The following is a 21,290-nucleotide window of genomic DNA, read 5'->3' as shown; positions in this document are numbered from 1 at the left end:
TTGTTATAATATGTAATATGTATTTAGATGTATGAAAACTCACAAACAAGTCTCAGTTGTTTCTCAGAGACAGCGAGATTAAATGTTCAAATTGAAAAAAATTCTGAAGTCTCCAGCTTCTCTGAGAAAAGACTGAAGTAATCTCACCTGTCCTCTAGATTTTCAAGAGATCTCAACAATGTCTCAAACTGCTCAAATTGAGATTTCAAAATTATCTCTCAAATTTCTCATTGAAATCTAGTATCCACATTGATTGACTCTGAGGACTAAGGAATTTTAGGAGAAACATCTGAGACAAAGTTGATATTTCACAGAATTATAACTGAGATCAACGAATGAGTGAAGTCTGAATAATACAGTAACTTTTTTTTTATTAATTGCTGACTTTTTGGTAACACTTTATTTTATAGTTCCCCATGTACATACTAAGAACTTATAGTTATTACAATAACTATACTAAATTTGAACTTAACCAGTTACCTTGTACTTATAGGTAAGTAGGCTACACTGTGCATACATAAGTGCACTTTACTGTAAAATAAAGTGCAACCGACTTTTTTATTAATTTATTAACCACCTATATTTTGCATTGTTAATATTCAAGCTGCATAAGCATAATTCACATTGGTATCTTTTTCTCACTCCTACTCTCAAGTATCCCCAAAGCTCAGTTGTTTCCCCTCATGTAGCTATTTACTCTCCTCTTTGGTGTGATAACTTCGGCATTTACAGCATTAAGCTTGTTTATTCATGATATGATGGATATAGGGAAAACTCTGGAGCAGTGCAGAAAATCGGGCCCTTGTGTAGGTCACGTCAGTCGCCCGGGATGGGTGTGTCGATGAGCGTCACGGAAGCTCCGGCGGCAGTGGGAAATGAATAAATCCCAGCCCGCGGTCATAATGGGCAAGAGTTAACTGGAATTCATGCATGGTGCTCCTGCTTCAAGAGTTCATACTCCGGACAGTACCGAAGTTGATTGCAGTCCACTCCATGTGAAAGCAGAGTTTGAGGAGTTTGGTGTTGTAAGGTGAATTGATTCTCTGGAGTATTGGAGCTGCAGTGTTTCCTTCATAGGTGTTCATCTCCAAGCAAAGGACCTCAAGCAAGACCAAGAGAATGTTCGATCTATTATTTGTGATGATCTTTGGACTGTCAGGGCGTGTTCTAACTAAAGGTAAGTTTAAAAAAAAATCAGTTTTCGTTCCTATTCATATTTAAACATCTAAGGCATTCGTTTATTTTTCACGTTGTTCAAATACGCACGTTGTTTCATATTCCACCAAAGCGAAAGGATGAAGAACAGTTTGGGAATGCGCGTGGATGTGAGCGTGCGGCATTCCTCAGTACCAGCGCATCATTATTACTTCATGATACCTTGACAGAAGAAATCCATAAATGTACTAACTTGTTCGAGATTTTTTTTTATTTTTTTTTTTATTCGTGCCTAACTGGAAATGATGCGTATACGGCAAAAGAGTAAAATTACGCGCTAAATCTCAATGCGCTATAGCGATTTGGGCTTATTCCACGACTATGGCAAGCCGATTTAACATTTTTAACTTAAAACTAGTATCTATTTGTGTCATAAGTAGCGTTTTTTTATTTATTATTAGTAATTAATCCAACTTGTATCTGTACAATTAAGTAGTAACTACTGTCTAAGCCCGAATTGAATAGTTGATATCTGAAACTCACCCAATTAATTATATATATATTACAAATTGTTTCAAGAAAAATTGTCACTGGATTCTAATGATTTGGTAATAATATCTAATGAACTATAGCTAAATTGAAAGGTTATTACAGTGACTATTGGATTAGAATCAGAATGAGCTTTATTGCCAAGTAAACACAAGGAATTTCTTCTAGCTTCTAAAAGCTTTTAGTGCGAATAAAAGCAAGAAGCTACAGATAATAAAAGCGAAATAAAGATAAGTGGATAAAAATGCATATAAATATAGAAAAAATAATATAATGTGCACAATAGGTGAATATGTACAAGATTAACATTAGATAGCCTACAATAATGTACAAGTATCATTACTACTAATTAAATAATAGCCTGGTTTCACAGACAGGTTTTAGATTAAGCCAGGATTAGACATTAGTTCAATTAGGATATTTAAGTATAGGCTATTTAAAATGTGCCTTAGAAAAAAAACATTAGGCTACTGGTGTGCATCTTGAGACAAAACAATGGCACTGGCATATTTTAAGACATGCCAGTGCATGTTGCTTTCAGTTAAAACATCTCAAACATGCATTTTAGTCCGGGACTATCTTAAACCTTGTCTGTGAAACCGGGAGAATAAGTAGGCTAATATATACATTAGTTAGTTTTAAGAAATAAATGCCTAAACGGCCTGCCATAACAGGACAAGTTGTTTTGATAGTACAGACCTCTCTGCTCTTACTTGGCATCCGTCTTCAATGTTTGGCCCCGGTTGAATCAGAGAGGGCGTTATTTCCTGAGCTTGATGACTTTGTGAAATGGAAGTTCTAATATAAATGACTTCGGGGTCATGACCACCGTGAGGCAGGAACCAGCGCTAATCAGGGTGTTATAGCTAAAACAGACCCATGGGGAGGAAGCAGGGGGTGAAGCGATGTACTGTCCGCATGCACTGCTGGATTATTAGTGCTTTATTGGTCAACAACTCGCCACAGGATGGAAAACTGAACTTGATTAATGGCTAAACATGTGTTTTAAGCATGCCCTTTCTACGCGCTCAAAAACATAGGATAGCCTATAGCCTAGGCAACAGTTAAGCTATGGCACACATTTTGGCCAAATTAAATAGAATAGGCTATCGGATTTTAGAAAGATTCCTAAAATGCACTAATAAAAACAAGTTCACTAATAAACTTAACTTAACTGAATCGCTATTAAAATTGAATAAAATATTTACTGCACATAATAATAAAGGCTATAGATATATAGGCTAGCCAAATACGAGATTTATATTGGCTATGGGGTAGGCTATTTTTCGTTGTTCAAATTAAAGGTTCTACTTTGCAACACCTTAGGAGTTCAACAAAGAACTTTCTTATGGACCATTTTCATCTAGGCCTATTGAATTGTTTCTAAAAAACGAAAGAATAAATGTCAGTAACTTTCAACGTTTTAGATTAGCACGTAGCCTAAATTCCTTAATTATTTAATAGGGCCTAGTTTACTAATGTGTAGTTTTACAAACGATTTTACAAAGTCTTTATAGATTTCGTTATATATATATAGCCTATATATATATATATATATATATATATATATATATATAATATTGCCTACATAGGCCTATATTTGTTTGTGATTAGCCACTCAAATAAAAGCCCTGTAAATGCGTATAGCATCGATAAATTCGTTTATGATTTATAATTAAAGTCACTTTCAAGTGCATGAAACATGCTGTGTTTAGGGTCTACATTGACTTAAGTCAATTTTGCATTTGCATCCTTGTTCGTGTAACAGTGACTGTCCTTTCTTACTTGCCCCGTCTTTAAACTCGAACCTGTTTACTTTGGTTCATTAGCGTTTATTCAAACATGACGTGTAGCCTAATGTTTGTTGAAATTGGCAGGTTTTCGTCCTGTCATTAGTGTGCAACGCTTGTTGAGGGTTTCTGAAACGGAACCTCAGCGTGTGGACTGGCTGATAACGAGCCTGATAGAATGATTCGCTGTGGGAAAAAAGAGCTTGACTCCTACTTCCTTTTTTCATTGGTCTTACTACAATACCATTTTAATGTATAGACGGCGAATGGCCTGCGAATAGCGCGTGAATAATGGAAAAGGAAATGATGCTATAGGCTGCGTTTTTAAAAGCAATAAACAATGGTGAGAGCGGTCCGTATTGTAAAGAGCACGTCTGCATCGAGACCAGATGTTTAGAATCATATTGAATTATGTGACCCACAATTAAGCGTTTTTTCTAAACGACTAAAAAAGATAGGCTATAAAAAACGCAGGCTATGCGAACACTATTTTTGATTTAGTGTATTTGTTATTACAAAACGTGTGATTTGCATCTTAAATAGGCTATTAACGTCACAGCATCACGTGGATATAAATCATTTTAAATGTCTGTACAATTATTCAGTAGCCATATAGTTCAGTCATTAGTTCGTTTTATGTTCAGTTGGGCATCCTGACCTTCAATGTCTTATTAATCAGATAAATAAAATAAAATGCATGTTATAGGCTTATGTTTTCATGCTGTAGACCTACATATATTAGGGTTTTAAAAGTCAGAAATGAAAATTAATCATTTTAAATGAGACAGCATTGCACTTTCTCAGAATCTGTCTGATACATTTTATTTAATAAGAACCTTAGAAAGTATCCATATGCAAAGTTTAAAAATGTATTTGAAAAACCTTAATATAATTAATTATTCTGTAGGTTAATATAGGCCTATATATAGAATTGTATCTGTCAAAATATAAAGAAGCAAAATACTATTGATGATATATGAACTCAGTCTACAGCTGATATTTAGGCTACCTTAAATTAATTTTTTTACCAACAGTAAAAATAAAATTGAAGTGGATGCATTAGTTTTTCTTTAATATTAGTACAAATTTGATTTTTCACACCACACTGATGTTTTCTGATGTTTGTTTTACATTAAAGTCCATTTTAAATTTGATGTCTAAACTTTGCCTTGTAAAGATCCTTAAGAACCTCTGAACAATACTCATAAATTACCCCTCAATAACACCCTTGAAAAGTTGTGCTGTGTGCTCAAAATCACCTAAAATATGACTATAAGCATTAGCAGGAATCGTGGGTCTGTTTCAGTTTGATCAATGGCATGCATGTGTAAGTCCTACATATCATTTTTATCACCTGAATGTGGTCAATCAATGTCACTCTTTAAAACCTCACAACATCTTATTCAGCAGCCTCTAACATACCTTTGTGTTTTCTATCTGAAAGACACAGACACAAAAGGGAGGTTCAGTTCTCCAGTGTTGGAAGTTACTGAGAAGCAGCTTATTATAGAAAGAAATCAGACACTTCAGCTAAACTGCAGGTGAGTGATGTGTCAAACAATCTCACTGTTAAAGGAGGATCATGAAGTTTTTTATGAGTAACATACAGTAGCTTTATGATTAACTGAGGTAATACTGATTTTAGTCATGAGGAATGTAGAAATAGGCTACTAGGTAAAAGTTTAGAGTGAGAGATGAAAGCATAAAAGTTGAGAATTAACCAATTACAGTGGGGTCCAAAAGCCTGAGGGCACACTGAAGATCTGATTCATAATTTGATTTAAACCTGGTAATAAACACAACCCTTGGTACAAAAGTTCAGAAGTTCTTATGCACAAGAGTCTCTCAAATCATGTTGGAGAACATGATCATCAGTGTTTACACAAATTTGCTTTTCACGTGATGCTGTCATTAAAACAAAAAGTATATATTTGATTAAAACTAAATACCAAGCCATAAATTCATGTTGACTGATCCTTTTCCTCACATTCTATGCATAAAAGTAATGCTTAAATGCTTTTGATAAGTAAACTGTATAATAGAAGTATTCTCACTCACTAGTGGTCTCAGACTTTTGGACCCCCATGTTGATCACAGAGACGGTGACGTCTGATCAGTTAGGTGTAAAGTTCCTTCTATAACCCAAATTTGATGTTTCAGGGGACGGTGGGAGCTCCAGTGGGTTTTGCCATCGGGCGTACCGAAAGTCTACCAGGGCACCCAGATAGAGGAGACTCGATGCGGGAGAAAAACTAACCAGTACTGTAGCCGCCTGACGCTCAGTCCTGCTTTAGCCCAACACACTGGCTCTTACCGCTGCCGGTACCTCCAAAAGCAGCGCAAACAGGCCTCGGTGTATGTCTACATCACAGGTAAGACGCTTCAGGTGAACGCTCAAACCCTTAAACCCTCTCTCTCCAGCCACCGTTCAATAGCTTGACCATCTCACTGACCATTTCTGTTGCTTAAAGCCAAACAGGAAGTCTCAGGAAGCAAATAATACCTAAACACCATTTTTCTCTCGAAGCAACATATCCGACTAAGTGAGTGTCTGGCACGGTTTCACACTGGCATTTTTTTGTTTTTGCTCGAACCGTAGGCTGTCCTCCCTCACTTTTGACTATATTTAAACTATAACTTTCATTTACGTGCTACCTCAAGGGGACAGAAATAGCCCCAGCTGTTGAAAGGCTCAGCTCTTGGGCAGCCTTTCCCAGGGTACCCGGCCTTATCTATCTCCCTCAGCCCGGCTGTCCGTATCCTGTGCTGCTCTGGGGGGAGGGACACTTGGAGACAAGGATAGAGGATGCGATGTCTTCTTGTGTATGTTTGTTAGGATGCGTGTCTGTGCATGGGAGTGGGCACCTTGAGGGCATTCCGGGGCATAAGAGGCTCGGATCCTCCCTGGTCAGGCATTAAGGAAGGCTAAGGGGTGCCCCAGGTCACTAGGTGCGGCCCCCGGTTAGCCAACAAGGCCCCTGAGGACCATCAATCGCTCTCTCGGCCATGTCCATTTAGCCTCACCCTTCGTCCTTTATATTGAATCAAAGCACGACAAGGAAGCATCCAGCAGTCCTTGGGGTACTTTTGTTAAAATGTTCAGATATTTTTTTCCGTTCCTTTAATAACAGCAGAGCACCAAACAATGGGGCGAGCAACACCCAAAGCCTTTCATTGCCACAAGAATATTGCAACTGAGGCGAAAGTGCAATCAAGAAAACAACAGTGAGAGAGAGAGAGTGTTTGATAACATGCGAGCAATCTGTCTGTATTTGTTGCTGACTCTAGATTGTTGTCAGCATCTACTGTTTGTATGTGGTGTCTGTTTGTTCCTGACCTCAGCATTGGTCGTTTCAGATAGCCAGCGGCCGTTTGTGAAGATGCAGTCGGAGATCCCAGATGTGGTGTACATGAAGGAGGGAGAGCCGTTGGTCTTCCCCTGCAGAGTCACACACCCAGACACCAATGTCTCGTTGGTCAAGGTGAGTGTCTCAACAGGTCAAACAGATCATTTCATAAGACACATCAGCCTTCCCTCTTTCCAGCAACACGTAATCTGTCTGTCAGTCTCAGCCAATCAAAAGATATTTGATGGTTAATATGCAGGATACCAATGAGATTTGACAGTGGGCGGGGCCATCTAGAGAGCTAGAACCCCAGTGCTGTCTAGAACAAAAACGTCAATCCTCTTAAACTTGTCAGTCATCTCATAAACACAGGCTTTACATTTGTCAGTCAACACTGAACACAAAATGTGAGATAATCACAGCCAATCAGAAGATATTTAATGTTTAAGGCAGGATTATTGACCAATAAGAATTGACAGTGGGTGGGCTGTCCAGAGAAATAAAAACTCAATGCTGTTTAGAACAAAAAACTCATTTATTTAGAAAAGTATAGCTTTCAAGGCTTGTCGCTTGGTTGTTTTGTCAGAATTGGCATAATGTCTAGGGATGGGCATTTTATAAATTGTCTACTCGAGAAATCGCTTTTTTTCTCCGCTTCACTCAGATTTCGTAATTACGCACTGCATATGTTTTTTTTATTACTTACATCACATTTTAACACCGTTAAAATAGTTATTTTAAGACCTTGAGTTGTGTTCTATTCTGCTCTGTTTCTCTGTTTGAAAGGAAGAACGCACTACAGTAAACGCATGCATGTGTGTGCCTTCTCAGTGTTTAGTGCTGTTGCTGCACTGGACTGAATGTCTTAGTGTGATGTTGGAGCTAATTGATGTGTGATAAATCAGAGAATCAATCATTGGTGTCAAGTACTGCTGCACTCAGGCATTCGTGCCATCCCTACTTTTATCTATGGCTTCCATTACCATACATGGAGGGCATCCTCTTGCTCTCATTCACAAATAAGACCTTTCCTTGTCCTTATCTCACAATCACTCCAGGTTATAAGGGCAAGCATGCATCTGTTTGTGCCAGTTCGGATGTAAGTGTGTTTGTGCGGGCATGTGGAGGGGATGTACAGAAGTCTTTTTGGCTCAGCGTGACATGGATCCTTTAAGCCGATGCTCAGAGTGAGCGGCGCCCACAGCTTCCTCTACTTGTTGGCACTGCACACAGCCAAGAAGATGTCGCCGAGAACACCTCACATACTGATGTCTTCCACAGCTGCTGGCACAGACAGCCATTTCAGGAATGAAGCTTTACCTATAGTAATAAAAAAAATGGCTTGCTGTGCATTTATGAAATGATTAGATTTACTACTGCATCTCTGGAGACATGGATGAGTCCAAATATGGTAACGACTGTCTCGAGAGGGTTTAAAAAGGACTTAAGATGTATTTCAGAAGAGAAGGGGAAACGGAAAAGAACAAGTTGACCAGTTCCCCTCGAGCTGCCTTTGGCTCCTCACATGCAGGATGGAAACTGTTTAGGATATGATATGCTAGTGATATGACATCCCTATCCTCCCTCCTTGCTCAAAAAAGCACCACATTTCATTTCTGTTTGTTTATGTCCCGCTGACCCTGCGCACAGATATACAAAAGGCAATCATGCTATAAATACGAGTTCTCTCCACCCTTCTCAAAGTTGGACTGTCACACACTGGTAGAGTGTTTTTTTCCTGAGAGGATTTTGCACTTGGCAATGTATCTTTAATCTTGCACCTCTCGCATAGGGAACAATACATAGGCGGCCGTGCTCTCGCTGAAGCTGTGAAAGTGGCCAGCGGGACCTTTCCAGAAGCTGACCTGAGGGCCTAGCCGTGATGTCTATATCCTGTAGTAACAGGATGTGAGGAGATGGACTGGAGTCACGTTTTCACATCCTTGCCCTCGCTCTTACGCACTGAACTGAGGGAGGGATGTTAGTAAGAAGTTGGACTGAGGTGGGAATAGGTAGTGAAGGTGAAGGGGGCACAATATAAAACTTTTCAGCTTTGCTCGTGAATATTAATTAAGTGACATTATGATGTTTGATCCTATTTTTGCTGAAATTAGCTCTAGAAAGGTGCTACCTGTAGCAGTGTTATTACTTCCCGCTTATGTGTTCGGTCCAGTGTTATTTTAGTAATATTTATATACTATTATAGTATTTATTAACGCAGTTTTAGTCATTTGAGTACTTCAACTAAAAATGTATTTTATTAATAATCTAATATTTATATTGTATTTTATTTCAGCTTTATTTCAATCAACGAAAATTATTTTGTAATACTTTTAGATTTAGTTAACAGTAACAACACTGGTTCGTTCAGTGCTCGGTCTTAAAGTCATCATTTCACATGGCCACCAATCAAGCTGTGATTTTGTCAAATTATGTAACTGTGTGTATTTAGGATACATGAAATGCTAGCTGTGAAATTCGCCTTAAGACAAAGGTGTCGAGCATTTTGTTCCATTTAATTTCCAAGTCATTTCCATCACTGTCATGTCCGGAAATGACAATGTTGTGGAAATGCTCATAGAAAAATTATAGAATTGTATGTCCACTGTTTGGACATTTTAAAAGAGTTAATTTTCTAAAAGTCTTCAAGGCCATATTGGAAAAAACACTGGTTACTACTCACCTGGGTAAAGGGCTTACCTAATGCCTTACCTAATACAGTAGTGCTTCCTAGAGACAAGGTGATTTTGAGAAGCTCACAGTGAGAGGAAAGCATTCACCTGATCCCCTGAGAAAGGGCAAGACACTTCCACAGTGTCACATCTAAGCCTGTAAACATTTCCTCCATTGAACATGTCATGGAAGTAAACAAAATCACAACACCGCTCTCCAAGAATTTCTGAAGGACGGTGCACTGTCGTCGAACCCATTAGAGCCCTCGTGTGCGCTGGCCAAATAAGAGTCAAACTGAAAGTGCGAGTCTGTTTTTAAAATCCACACCAATGGAACATTTTAGAGCTTTTCAAAGTGAAAGCAAAAATCTCTGCTGCACCTAAAAGAAATGCAAAAGCTGCTGTTGTTTTTTTAATAAGGATTTTTTCTTACATTTTCAGTTTCCTTTCCACGTGTTAGCTCCTGATAATAGAAACATCATCTGGAGCAGCAGGCAAGGCTTCACTATCCGTAGTCCAACATTCTTCTACATTGGGCTGTTTTCCTGTGAGACTCTCGTCAATGGAGTCAAATACAGCAACAAGTTCTTGACTCACAGGCCAGGTAAGAGCTTAAGGGTTTTTTTGATTAACCAATCTGAACCAAATTTAGATTTTCAAACAATGTTTCCTTCTTTTTGCAGTAAATAAAATCCTGGACGTGTATTTAAACAGCACGAGTTTGCTCCACACGTTACAAGGCGAGATTTTAGCACTGAACTGCACAGTTACAGCTGAATGGAACTCCAGGGTGTCCATTACCTGGACATACCCACAAAAGGTGTGTTTTACCCATTATGCATATGTGCTTTATGAAATGCTATTTCTACAATCTTTATTCTGCAATTGGTATAATCAGAATCTATAATATTCTGTTGTGAAATCACAGTACACTAGCATGAGCTCACCTTGATGCATTAAATGTATTAGTTCCAACTCCGATCAGAATTTTTTTTTAGTTACATTCAATTAAAGTTTATTTGTGTAGTGCTTTTCATAATATATTTTAAACCAGCTTAACAGAAAATGCTTGTTTCAGTGAGCTTGTTTAACATCCCTTAGAGCAAATAGAGTCTCCTGCGTGTCAGCTTTTCTTCTTATACATTTCAGAACACATTGAACACAAATTGTACTCAGATTTGCCAAGATATCGAACTCTGCCAAGTTTCAATATGAACTGAAACAGTTTTCATCAAATTCTTCAAAATTAACAAAAAATTAATTCATATCAAAATTAAAAATACACTTTTGGCACAGCTGTTAAAATACAAAACTGCATGCATTTTGCGGAAGAACGTTGTTTTGGTTGTGCTTTGGCTCTGCGTGACGGATGAATATCGTTATCCTACTGCTCATAAAGCATAAAACACTATTAGCCTTAAGAGATATAACCAGTTTAGAGGGAAAGGATCTCAAGCTGACTAGCTGAAGACATTACTGAAGCTTTGCCCATTAATAGACACGGTACTTACTTGAAAATAAATTCCAACACAGCGCTACAACAACCATGATGAAATTACTGTTCACAATTGATAATGCTTTACCAATGAACTCTGTTAGAGAGCTACATATGTAATATGATATTTATCTGTTCAATAAAATACCATACTCACCTGTTGAGTAAAACACCATCTCCGCGTCGCTTTTACAACGTTTCCAATCCCTTAGCCGGAGCAGCTTTTCTCTATTTACGAATGTGACATATGTACGCAATTTCCTGTGAAATCCATCCCGTCAGTTCAACCCTTAAAAACCACCCCTTAAAATAATAGGCTTAATAGTGAATATGGGTAAGACAAAACATGTTTTGGAAGAATTGATTGAAGCGTGATGATGTATTGACACATTATTAAAATTTGACACAAAAAAAGTTATATAGTCTACCTTTTAAATGACAAATGAATCATTTTGTTGAAATAAATTATTAGCAAAGAAATGTATAATAGAAATTACTAATAGAAATTATTGAGGCATTGTTTTACAGACATTACCTTTTAAAATGTAGCGTTTTTTAATGGTCAGTTAACGTACAGCTCTTCTGTAGCCCTCATTTCCTCTAAAAACCATGTTGTTGATATTTTTCTTGTTTGGAACAAAATAATTCTTTGTGACTCAGTTTGCTCTGCTTGTTTATACTTTAGGCTAATGGATCGGCCACTATCAGCAGACGCATATCAAGGAGCAGAACCAACATGCTGTTCTACAGTGTTCTCACCATCCCCAGACTGAGCAAAGCAGACAGAGGACTCTACAAATGTCAAGTGACAAGTGGTCCATCCAAGCGAGACACAAATACCACGGTTATTGTCTATGGTGAGTTTTAGAATTTTACTCTGTTTCCCCCCCCCCAACTTATTGTACTTTTTCTCAAATGGATTCTTATTCACTATTTACAGCATTCTACCTCTCAGTCGTCCACATGTATGTTTCTGATTGTCCTATTTTCCTGTCTGTCTGTTCCCAGACCAGCCTTTCATTCGACTCAAGCACAGAAATAGCCCTGTGGTTCAAGCTTTTGCAGGACAGAAATCTTTCCGTCTTACTCCAAAACTAAGGGCTTTCCCTGCACCTGAAGTCATCTGGTAAAATGTCCTTTGATCACATTGTTGAGCTGCTAAATGATGTTTCCAAACGTTCATTATTGAAGTGAACATAAACAACATATTTGGAAAAAATCTCAACAGCTGAATCTATTGCTTAGGTTGAAGGATGGGATGGTCGCAGCCGAGCGGTGCTCCCGTTACCATGTAGACGGGTTTTCCCTGGTTATTCGGGATGTATCGGAAGAGGACGCAGGAATCTACACCATTCTTACTGGGATCCAGCAGTATGGACTTTTCCAGAACCTCACACTCACATTGGTGGTAAATGGTGAGACTTAAGATAAAGAGATCTTTCTTAATGTTATAGGACTGTTTCTTTTCAGATCCATATTCAACAAAACAGTTTTGTAAACTACTTTGAGCCAAAAGTTTCAAACAAAATTGTTGGGGGAAAAAATTATAATTCAAATTGATTAAAAATATTCCTATAGTTTTACAATGTTTTGCTTAAATTGGGATTACAATTATTTTATTTTATTTTATTTTTTAATGGAAACTATGACAATGTGACATCTTTTTCTCTTCTATCAAAATCTGTTCACAGTGAAGCCACAGATTGGAGAGAAGACAGTTTCCTCTCATCAACCCGGGACAGTCCAGCGAGGCAGCAGACAAGCCCTGCACTGCACCTCTCACGGTGTCCCACCACCTCAAATCCAATGGCTCTGGCATCCGTGCCCTCCGAAAGGCCTGTAAGTTCACCATCCACGCAGAAACACAATAATGATTGTCCAATATGTAATAAGTCAGTTTAATGCACATTGAAATCATATATACGCCAATCAAATACACAACCTTATTAGCGTGTGCTAAAGCCACTCACAATAACAATAAATTATTTGCATTTTTTAGGAAGGTTTTGGCCCCTGCAAGCTCTCTAAAACCCCATTTTATTTCACACTATCATGTTTTAAAAAGTGAAAGCATTACAGTGAACTTTCTAAATTTGAAAACATTTCCCCAATGACTGACCAATCATGTCCTTGTTGCCTTTAGACACAGAGGAAAGGGATACAGTGAAGAATACTGGGTCAGGGCCAAAAATTCTGTCACTTTTAATTTAGTATTTGATGCAGGTGAAAAAACACATCCGAGACAATGTAATTTTGCTAGGTTTGGATTTCCCACACTAGACTAAGTTAGATATCCTCCCCATCATTACGTAATGTCCTAAAACCATTTTAAATAGTTCAGTTATTTCACACTGTACCTGGTCACATTGTGTTTGATGTGTTTTTTTTAGAATGAATGCACATATGAGTGGAGACATGTGTCTATATTTACACACACTCATGCATGTATGCATGTATGTGTGTGTGTTTTTGTGAATAGAGACCTGTTTTGTCTAATTCAGCATGTGTTCAGACAGGGTTTCCTCTTAGCCTGCAGAACAGATGCTTGAGAAGGCCTTTCATGTGTGTGTCTCTATTCATTTTTGTGTGGATGCAGACGCTCGTGTGTGTGTGTTTGTATTTGTGTGAATGTGTGTGCCTGGTACAGTCATAGAACTGAATTTAACTCCCGAGTTGAAAGTGCAGAAAAAAGCACTTCAAAAGAAGCCAGTTCCGTGCTTACAAGCACAATTTGTTCGTTTCTAAATCAAACACTATGATTTAATTAACTTCCTGTGCAGAATGCTGGCTGTTTATTATTGTGATTGCTCAGACGCATCCTGCCATGCCTTCTTCAATGTCTACACACCACATATCCACCGTTCTCATGAGAAAGATTTAGCAAGCATTACTCAGAGGAGATCATCTCACAGAAACACCATTCCACATTCCTGACTTACTCCCATATAGACACACACACTGAGTTTTTGGTTACACTTTAAGTAACGTTGCACCTACATGTCAACTAACTAACTCTCATTAGAGTATTAGTAGAGTATTAATAGACTGTTAGGGGTTAGTAGAATAAGTTTACATGTACTGCAAAGTAACTTAGTAAACTGCAAAGTCCACTGTAAAAAAAAAAGTTGCTGCCAAGTTGATTCTACTTGAAATTGTAAGTCATTTCAACTTAAATTACATTAACCGGCTTAAAAACTAGTTGAATCTTGATCTGTATAACTTTTTTTTTATTGAAAATTGCTTAACTTGTTTGATGAGTTAAAGCAATGTAAAAACATATGTTGTCATAACTTAATGATCATATAATTTGTAAAAGAAAAAGAAAAAAAGATATGATCAATAAGTTATGACAACCTTTTTTTTACATTGTTTTAACTCGTCAAAATAAGTTAAGCAGATTTAAACTGTTTTTTGTATAAGTTATACTAGATTCAACTAATTTTTAAGTCATTTTAATGTAAGTTAAGTTGAAATGACTTAAATATCCAAGTTGATTGTACTTAAAAATTTGAGGCAGCAACTTTTTTTACAGTATAGATTGTTTGTCGGGGGACCATCAAGAGAAGATATTAAGCAGAATGTCTACCTAATACTCTAATAAGAGTTAGTTGACATGCAATGTTACTTATAGTCAACAGAATAGCTAAAGTGGACCATCAAAATAAAGTGTTACTTAGATTTTTTTATGAAATCCACAAGCCCTGAAAGTGTTACTCTTTATGACACTGCCTTTTCTACTCCAAATTTGTCCATTTTTAGGTCAGGCTTCCCCTTATTGTACTGACATCGTGACATGTTAGATTGGTGATATTTTCTTGGCCTATTCTTTGAGTGCTTCCTAAAAGAACTAAAAATGAAATGTCTCTGAGAGGAAAAGTCTTGTTGGCTAGAATAATGCAACAGACTCTCAGTATGTGCCAGCCGTCCTTCATGCATTCTTAAAGCGATAGTTCACCCAAAAATGCTAATTCTGTCATCATTTACTCAATATTGACAACGTTTGGTCCCTATTGGCTTTTTATTTTTATTTTGATAAAAACAACTCAAACATTCTTCAAAGTGACTTATTTTGTGTTCTGCTGAAGAAAGTCACAGAGTCAGTGTTGTTTATCACTGATATACTATTATAGTTTTTGTTAATATTTTGAATTAGTTTTTATTTTTATATTTTATTTAAATTTTTGTTAGAATTTGAGTAATTTTTTTATGTCTATATAGCTTTTATTATAGGCCTTAGACTATTTAGTTTTAGTTATTTTAGTACTTAGAACTTAAACTAAATGTAAATGAGGAATGATGCCTTGGGAACAAGCTGAAATAAAATAATTTAAATTTTTTATATATTTTATTATATTTCAGTTAATGTTTATTGTATTTCAGGTTTTTTATGTTTTTAGTTTTATTTAATAATAATAACCCTGCATAGAGGTTTGGATCAACATTTTTTAATTAACTATCTCTTTAAGAAATGCTTTGGTGTTCTTTGCGGGCCCACCCGGAATCTGCAGCCTCAAATTTCCTCGGAATTATAACACTCATCATTTACAAAGTTTATTAAAAAAGTAAATGAATTATGCTTTCAGTTAACAATAAGTGTCTACTAAACTTAGTTTAACACGTTGCCATGTTTAAATCCATTCTGGGGGAGTTTGTGCTAAAATGCAGGAAATGCCCACATCTGGGCCTGCCTTTATGATATCATTTTTTATCATTTGCATATTGATTTTGCTGAGATACTCATCATTGCATAAATTAAAGTTCAAAAAGTATATATGATTTTTTTTTTTATGAAATCACTGTGTAAAGCTTGATCATTGAAAGGCATTGTATGTACGTTCTGTTGAGAGGTCTTGACTGGCTGGACCCTGACTCAGGCCCTTATTCTTTATAGCAGCCCGGCGCGGCTGGCCTGACGCTGCGGTGGAGGAGGCCCAGGGAGAGTGGAGTTGTGGGCCGGGCCGGCCTGATAGCGGCTGGATGGGCTTTAGCTCGGCCATGGGAACAGCAGCACTCTTATCTCAGCCAGGCAGGAGGCGCAGACGGGCTTCCTGTGCGAAAAATCAGAGCGCTTTTCCTCTCGTTGTTTGGCTTCCTCCCCGACGCGAGACAGCTTCCCAGCAGCGTGATTGTCCCTCCGTCTTCAAACGTGGCACAGTCCGCTTCCTCAGGAGCTTGATCTATTCTTGAGAGTCCCTGATCCCACACACACACCCTCCGCCCCACTTTACTGATCCCCCATAATCCCCCTCACCTGTCCTGCCACTCTCACAAATAACCCCACAACTGCCAGTGCCCTTCCTTATCCAGCCACCCCAGAGACGTGACTTAAAGCAGGCCTTCTCACAAGGATCCAGAACAGCTGGGCTCACACAGGACGGAGAGGCTGATATCTCTGCACCCCTGGAACTACCTTCTAATTTATTCCTTTTTTTTGTTTTTGTTTTTGTTCAGAGACAGTTTTTTCTGCTCTTCCTCTTTCTGAGCGTGATCCCCATCCATACACTGCCTGGTGCTGCTTTGCTTTTTGTGTTCTTGAGTGGTACTATAAAGGATGTATGAACCAAGCCTCCATCTCCAAAGCCCAGACCATCAGTTATAGTTCTAACATCCACAAAAGCTGTGAGTTCAGATTGTACAAGACGAAAATATCCTGTATCTACTATCTTGACGTGAGCCAAGGAGGGCAGAGAAAACCGAGGCTCGCTATTTGGATTTCTCTTTTTTTTTTCAACATTTTTTTTTCAGACTGGATCTGGCCCAGAATGCCTGCTGTGTAGGAGTTCTGATGGGCCAGAAATGAATGACAAAAGCTCCGTGTCATCCTATATGTCAACTTATGTCACACTCTTCCACTTCACGGTGATGCTGTGTATTACAGTTGCTTTATTTTGTGCTGAAAAAAGGATCCTGCCTGTTTGTATGCAAGTGTTTGCGTGTGTTGAGTGAGTGTTTGTGTGTTTGTTTCTACTCTACGGGTCTCTCCCAATGTGATGCGCCCCTTTTTATACAGATTGTCTATGAGTAATATATGATTCTAATATTTAATAATTTTATACAACTAACTTACTTATGGTAAATATCAATAATTGCCAAATGTGTAAGAACGCTGATAAAAAAATGTATTTTTAATATCTAATGTATGTGTTTATATCAAATGTATTTGCATTAAATTTGCTTGAAATTATTTGTACAATATGGTCTGTTTGGTTCCAAAACATGCATATGTGAAGTTGGCAAAATGATGGCAAAGGTGTAGCTGAAATATTGGGTGACTGTTTCTTGACTGATGCTTTTCTAGACAATAAAACAAAGTAGATTTCATAATGACCCACTGAAGTCAGTTCATAATACTGTACGCAGGCACACTGGGTACATGGATGAAGGTGTTTTGAATGCAGAATGAGTGAGGATGTTTGTGGTAAAACAAATGGGTGTTTGAAGTCTCTGTCTCTCTCACTCTCTGTGTGCGTGTCTGTATGAGAGAGCGAGCGAGCGACTGTTCCCGGAGAGCCGTGGGAGAGTGGACTTGACTGTGTGTTTGAGAAGTGCTGTCTTGATCAGGGTGGGACATACGAGGACAGAACACTCACTGTCTCAGCCAAATAGGAAGAGCAATCAGAAAGAGTCGTCAAAGCCAGGGAGGGGTAACAGGGCGGTGGGCACACAGTCACGGACAAATACCCATCACCAGGGCCACCAAAACCTTGCTCCGAAGATTAGAGACCTTACAAAATTGGCATGGATAAGATAATGGGATAAATGCCTGAAGTTAGTGTGCAAATTGGAGGAGAGGTTGGGACTTCGGAAGCATGGCCGGGATGATTTACAGGCAGGAAAGGGAACACATCCAAGCCCCACACACTGCTAATTAAGGAACACTTCAACGAGTGTCACCATATCCTAATACGGATGACACGCACACACACACACACACACTGAAAAAAGAAATTCCAAAGAAAAAATTCCATAAGATGACTAAAGTGAAAAATCAATTCCCAAGAGACCTGTGATAGGAAGTTTCCGGTCTTCCCCTTTTGGGCCACAGCTGCGCCACACATCTGTGTCTTGTGACATCACTGCATCGACACTTGTGAACTGAGAGTGCTGTCGTTCTCTCTTCCTCTTTCTCGTCCTCTGTCTTCCTCTCTCTAAGATGTGAGAAGCCTCCTCCTTCCTCCTGGACTCCAGTCAGCGAGAAGACAGAAGTCACGTCCACCCACAATCCCATCCTGACCATCGGCCACAGACAGGAAGTGTTAGAAGGGAAGAATAAGGTGAGTGTTGTAGTGGGTGGACTGATCATAGGGAGAGATGAAATGAATACGCAAGAGGGCACACAAGAACCCAAAAGTACTCCCCCGGGATTCACATAAGCAACACAAGTGCATCTTCTCTCAGTTCTGTGTTCCAAAAATGTCTCTAGACAACAATCAAGTTTACTAGAAAAACATTAAAGGATTTATTACAAGAAAACACCATCTCCAGCCTCCATTCATGTTCCTGAATCATCATTGTTGGTGCAGGAATAACAATACAATAATAACGATAACAATATTGTTAAAATAAGGTACTAAAATAATAATGAAAAATAATAATTTTCAGTTTGATAAATATAACCTCCTTGCATAAGAAACATTGAGGAAAAATAATCCATTCTCCCACCCCCATGGTGAGTGATATCATTGTAATGTCTTAAAAGTCGTTGATTCTGTGCTGTATGGGGATGGATCTTAACCGGTATCAGTTTAACATATAGGCTATTAGAACCTCCTTGTACAAGAAACATAGGGGGACAGAATCCAGTGGCGGACAATCCGGCTGTCTGAATCAGTTCCCAACCCCCATTAAGAGACATGATGATATAGCATAGCTTTCAAGTTGTTGATTCCATCCCGTTTGGGAATGGATCTTAACTATTATTAGTTTGATAAATATTAGAACCTCCTTGAATTAGAAACATGGGTGAACGGAATCCGATGGCGAGCAATCCGGCTGTCGAAATCAGTTCCCAACCCCCATCAAGAGACATGATTATATAGTGGCTTTAAAGTTGTTGATTCCATCCCGTTTGGGAATGGATCTTAACGGGTATAAGTTTGATAAATATTGGAACCTCCTTGTACAAGAAACATGGGGAACAGAATCCAATGGCAAACAATCCAGCTGTCTGAATCGTAGGAGAGACGTTATAGTTTCATGGGTTAAAGGTAGTTGATTATGTCCTGTTTAGGGATGGATCTTAACTAGTATCAGTTTAACAAATATTAGAACCTCCTTGTATAAGAACCACGGGGGAACACAATCCAATGGTGAGCAATCCGGCTGTCTGAATTACCCCTATATGGCTTAATGTTCCTGGATCAATGTCACTGGTCATTGTTGGTCCTGGAACAACATTATTATCAACAGAGCATGTTGCTATTATTGATTTTAGTTTGTAAGTTAAAGGGATAGTTCACTTTGAAATAAATTTTTGATATGTTTTAGCTTACCTCAAGGGCATCCAAGATGTAGGTGTCTTTGTTTCCGCAGAAGTTTTGATATTTTTAGGTCAAACCGTTCTTGTCTGTCAGTCATATAATGCAGGTCTATGGTCACCACCTCAAAGAGCATGCACAGAGAAGTCCAAATTAAACATGATTTAATGACTCGTAAATGTAAGTACACATTGATGGCCTAAGACACGAAACGAGCGGTTTGTGTGAGAAAACGAACAGTATTTATATCGTTTTTACCTCTTATACTGTTCGTTTTCTCACACAAACCGCTCGTTTCGTGTCTTAGACCATCAATGTGTACTTACATTTACGAGTCATTAAATCATGTTTAATTTGGACTTCTCTGTGCATGCTCTTTGAGGTGGTGACCATAGACCTGCATTATATGACTGACAGTCAAGAACGGTTTGACCTAAAAATATCAAAATTGAAACTTCTGCGGAAACAAAGACACCTACATCTTGGATGCCCTTGAGGTAAGCTAAAACGTATCAAAAATTAATTTCAAAGTGAACTATCCCTTTAAGTTAGGGGCTTGAACAGCATTCTTATCAATCAAGATTAGAATTTGAGTAGGGATTGTGTAATGCTATGATTGTTTGATGAGAAAGCAGTTCCTGGACCAACAATGGAAGTCAATGCAGGAACATATTCAAGGAAATAATACAATGCATAAGTGGTTTTAAACTTTATAGCCTTGTTTGTCTGCATGTTTGCTTGCATGCAACAGTTGTTTTTGTGTTTCCACAGACTGTAGGAGTTCTGACAGTTGGCGAAGCATTGATCTCTGGTATCTATCGCTGTGTTGCATCAAACTTAATGGGCAGAGATGAACTAGACATCCATTTCTATGTCACAGGTACTTTATATGCAAAACTAAATCTTAAAAGATGCTAAACATCCAAATATTTGACCTTGTTTTCTTCCATATTCCCTTTCTCCCTCCTTCCCATTTTTCCACTTATCCCTCCCTCCTTCGTCCCCTTGTTTTCGAGGGTTTGCTTTTAACCTGTGCTAAATTCAGCCACAGTGGATGTAGCCCATCCTGGCTGTTGTCATAGTGACAGGGTGGAGGAGTGAACAGGAACCTGTGGCTCTTATCATGCTGCCTCCTCGTGCGGCGCATTATTTGGAGAACGCTGGTGGTGTTCGGGAAAGATAAACATTATCTTCCATCAGGAAACCCTCGAGCGGTTTCCACGGGAAATTTCAAATAGCTAAAGTAAATAGTGCGCCTTTACACTAGCGTCTTATTGCTACTTGTATTGACAATGGCTATTCAACATTGTCATCAAAGGTTACGAAAAATTCTTCTCGGTCAACACTCCAAAATGGTTTCTCTGTGCTCTGTGGCCTCAAACAAAACTATGTTGTTGCCAGTAGGTCTGTATGTATTCTGTCTCACTGTATCCAGGATTTATACACAGGAAGTGGAAGTTGATTGAATCTTCTTTTGTCCACCATCGCAGATGTCAAAGGAGGCCTTATCGCGTCTTTAGAGGAAGAGCCCAGAGAGGGCATGGACCTTCGTCTTGTCTGTATAGCCAATAGGCATCTCTATTCAGACATGTCATGGTATAGAATGCCGAATCAGTCCACAGTATCAGAGGGAGCTTCAGTTCTTGGCGGGGAGCTCACAGAGGGGCACTTCTCTCACACCCTGCACCTTCTGCTGAAGAATGTGACTGCACAGGATTCAGGAACATACCGCTGCTCTGCCACACAACTGCTTACAGGAGAACGTACACACCTAGATACAGCAGTGGAGATCACAGGTGTGTCTT

At 38.6% G+C, this 21,290-nt stretch overlaps 1 protein-coding gene across 4 annotated transcripts in view; it reads left to right on the top strand.

Moving 5' to 3' along the window:
- Positions 1 to 882: 882 nt before the first annotated feature.
- The window catches only part of flt1 (fms related receptor tyrosine kinase 1), a 32,968-nt gene continuing 12,560 nt past the window's right edge, over positions 883 to 21,290 (top strand). The window contains exons 1-13 of one of the 4 annotated variants that reach the window (XM_056248927.1): positions 883 to 1,177; positions 4,939 to 5,035; positions 5,655 to 5,866; positions 6,852 to 6,976; positions 9,955 to 10,117; positions 10,197 to 10,333; positions 11,694 to 11,865; positions 12,017 to 12,134; positions 12,254 to 12,423; positions 12,700 to 12,847; positions 18,162 to 18,282; positions 20,257 to 20,365; positions 20,976 to 21,281. In XM_056248927.1, the coding sequence (XP_056104902.1) occupies positions 1,120 to 1,177; positions 4,939 to 5,035; positions 5,655 to 5,866; positions 6,852 to 6,976; positions 9,955 to 10,117; positions 10,197 to 10,333; positions 11,694 to 11,865; positions 12,017 to 12,134; positions 12,254 to 12,423; positions 12,700 to 12,847; positions 18,162 to 18,282; positions 20,257 to 20,365; positions 20,976 to 21,281 (1,936 nt within the window). In that variant the 5' untranslated portion in view covers positions 883 to 1,119. Of the gene's footprint in view, positions 1,178 to 4,938; positions 5,036 to 5,654; positions 5,867 to 6,851; positions 6,977 to 9,954; positions 10,118 to 10,196; positions 10,334 to 11,693; positions 11,866 to 12,016; positions 12,135 to 12,253; positions 12,424 to 12,699; positions 12,848 to 15,855; positions 17,336 to 18,161; positions 18,283 to 20,256; positions 20,366 to 20,975; positions 21,282 to 21,290 lie in introns of those variants that run through there. The other 3 variants (XM_056248929.1, XM_056248928.1, XM_056248930.1) reach the window with 3 other exon arrangements.

Source organism: Rhinichthys klamathensis, unplaced genomic scaffold, assembly GCF_029890125.1.
Source record: "Rhinichthys klamathensis goyatoka isolate OS25496 unplaced genomic scaffold, OSU_Roscu_1.1 h1tg000059l_1, whole genome shotgun sequence".
Taxonomy (NCBI): Eukaryota; Metazoa; Chordata; class Actinopteri; order Cypriniformes; family Leuciscidae; genus Rhinichthys; species Rhinichthys klamathensis.
This window is presented reverse-complemented; position numbering and strand designations above follow the sequence as displayed.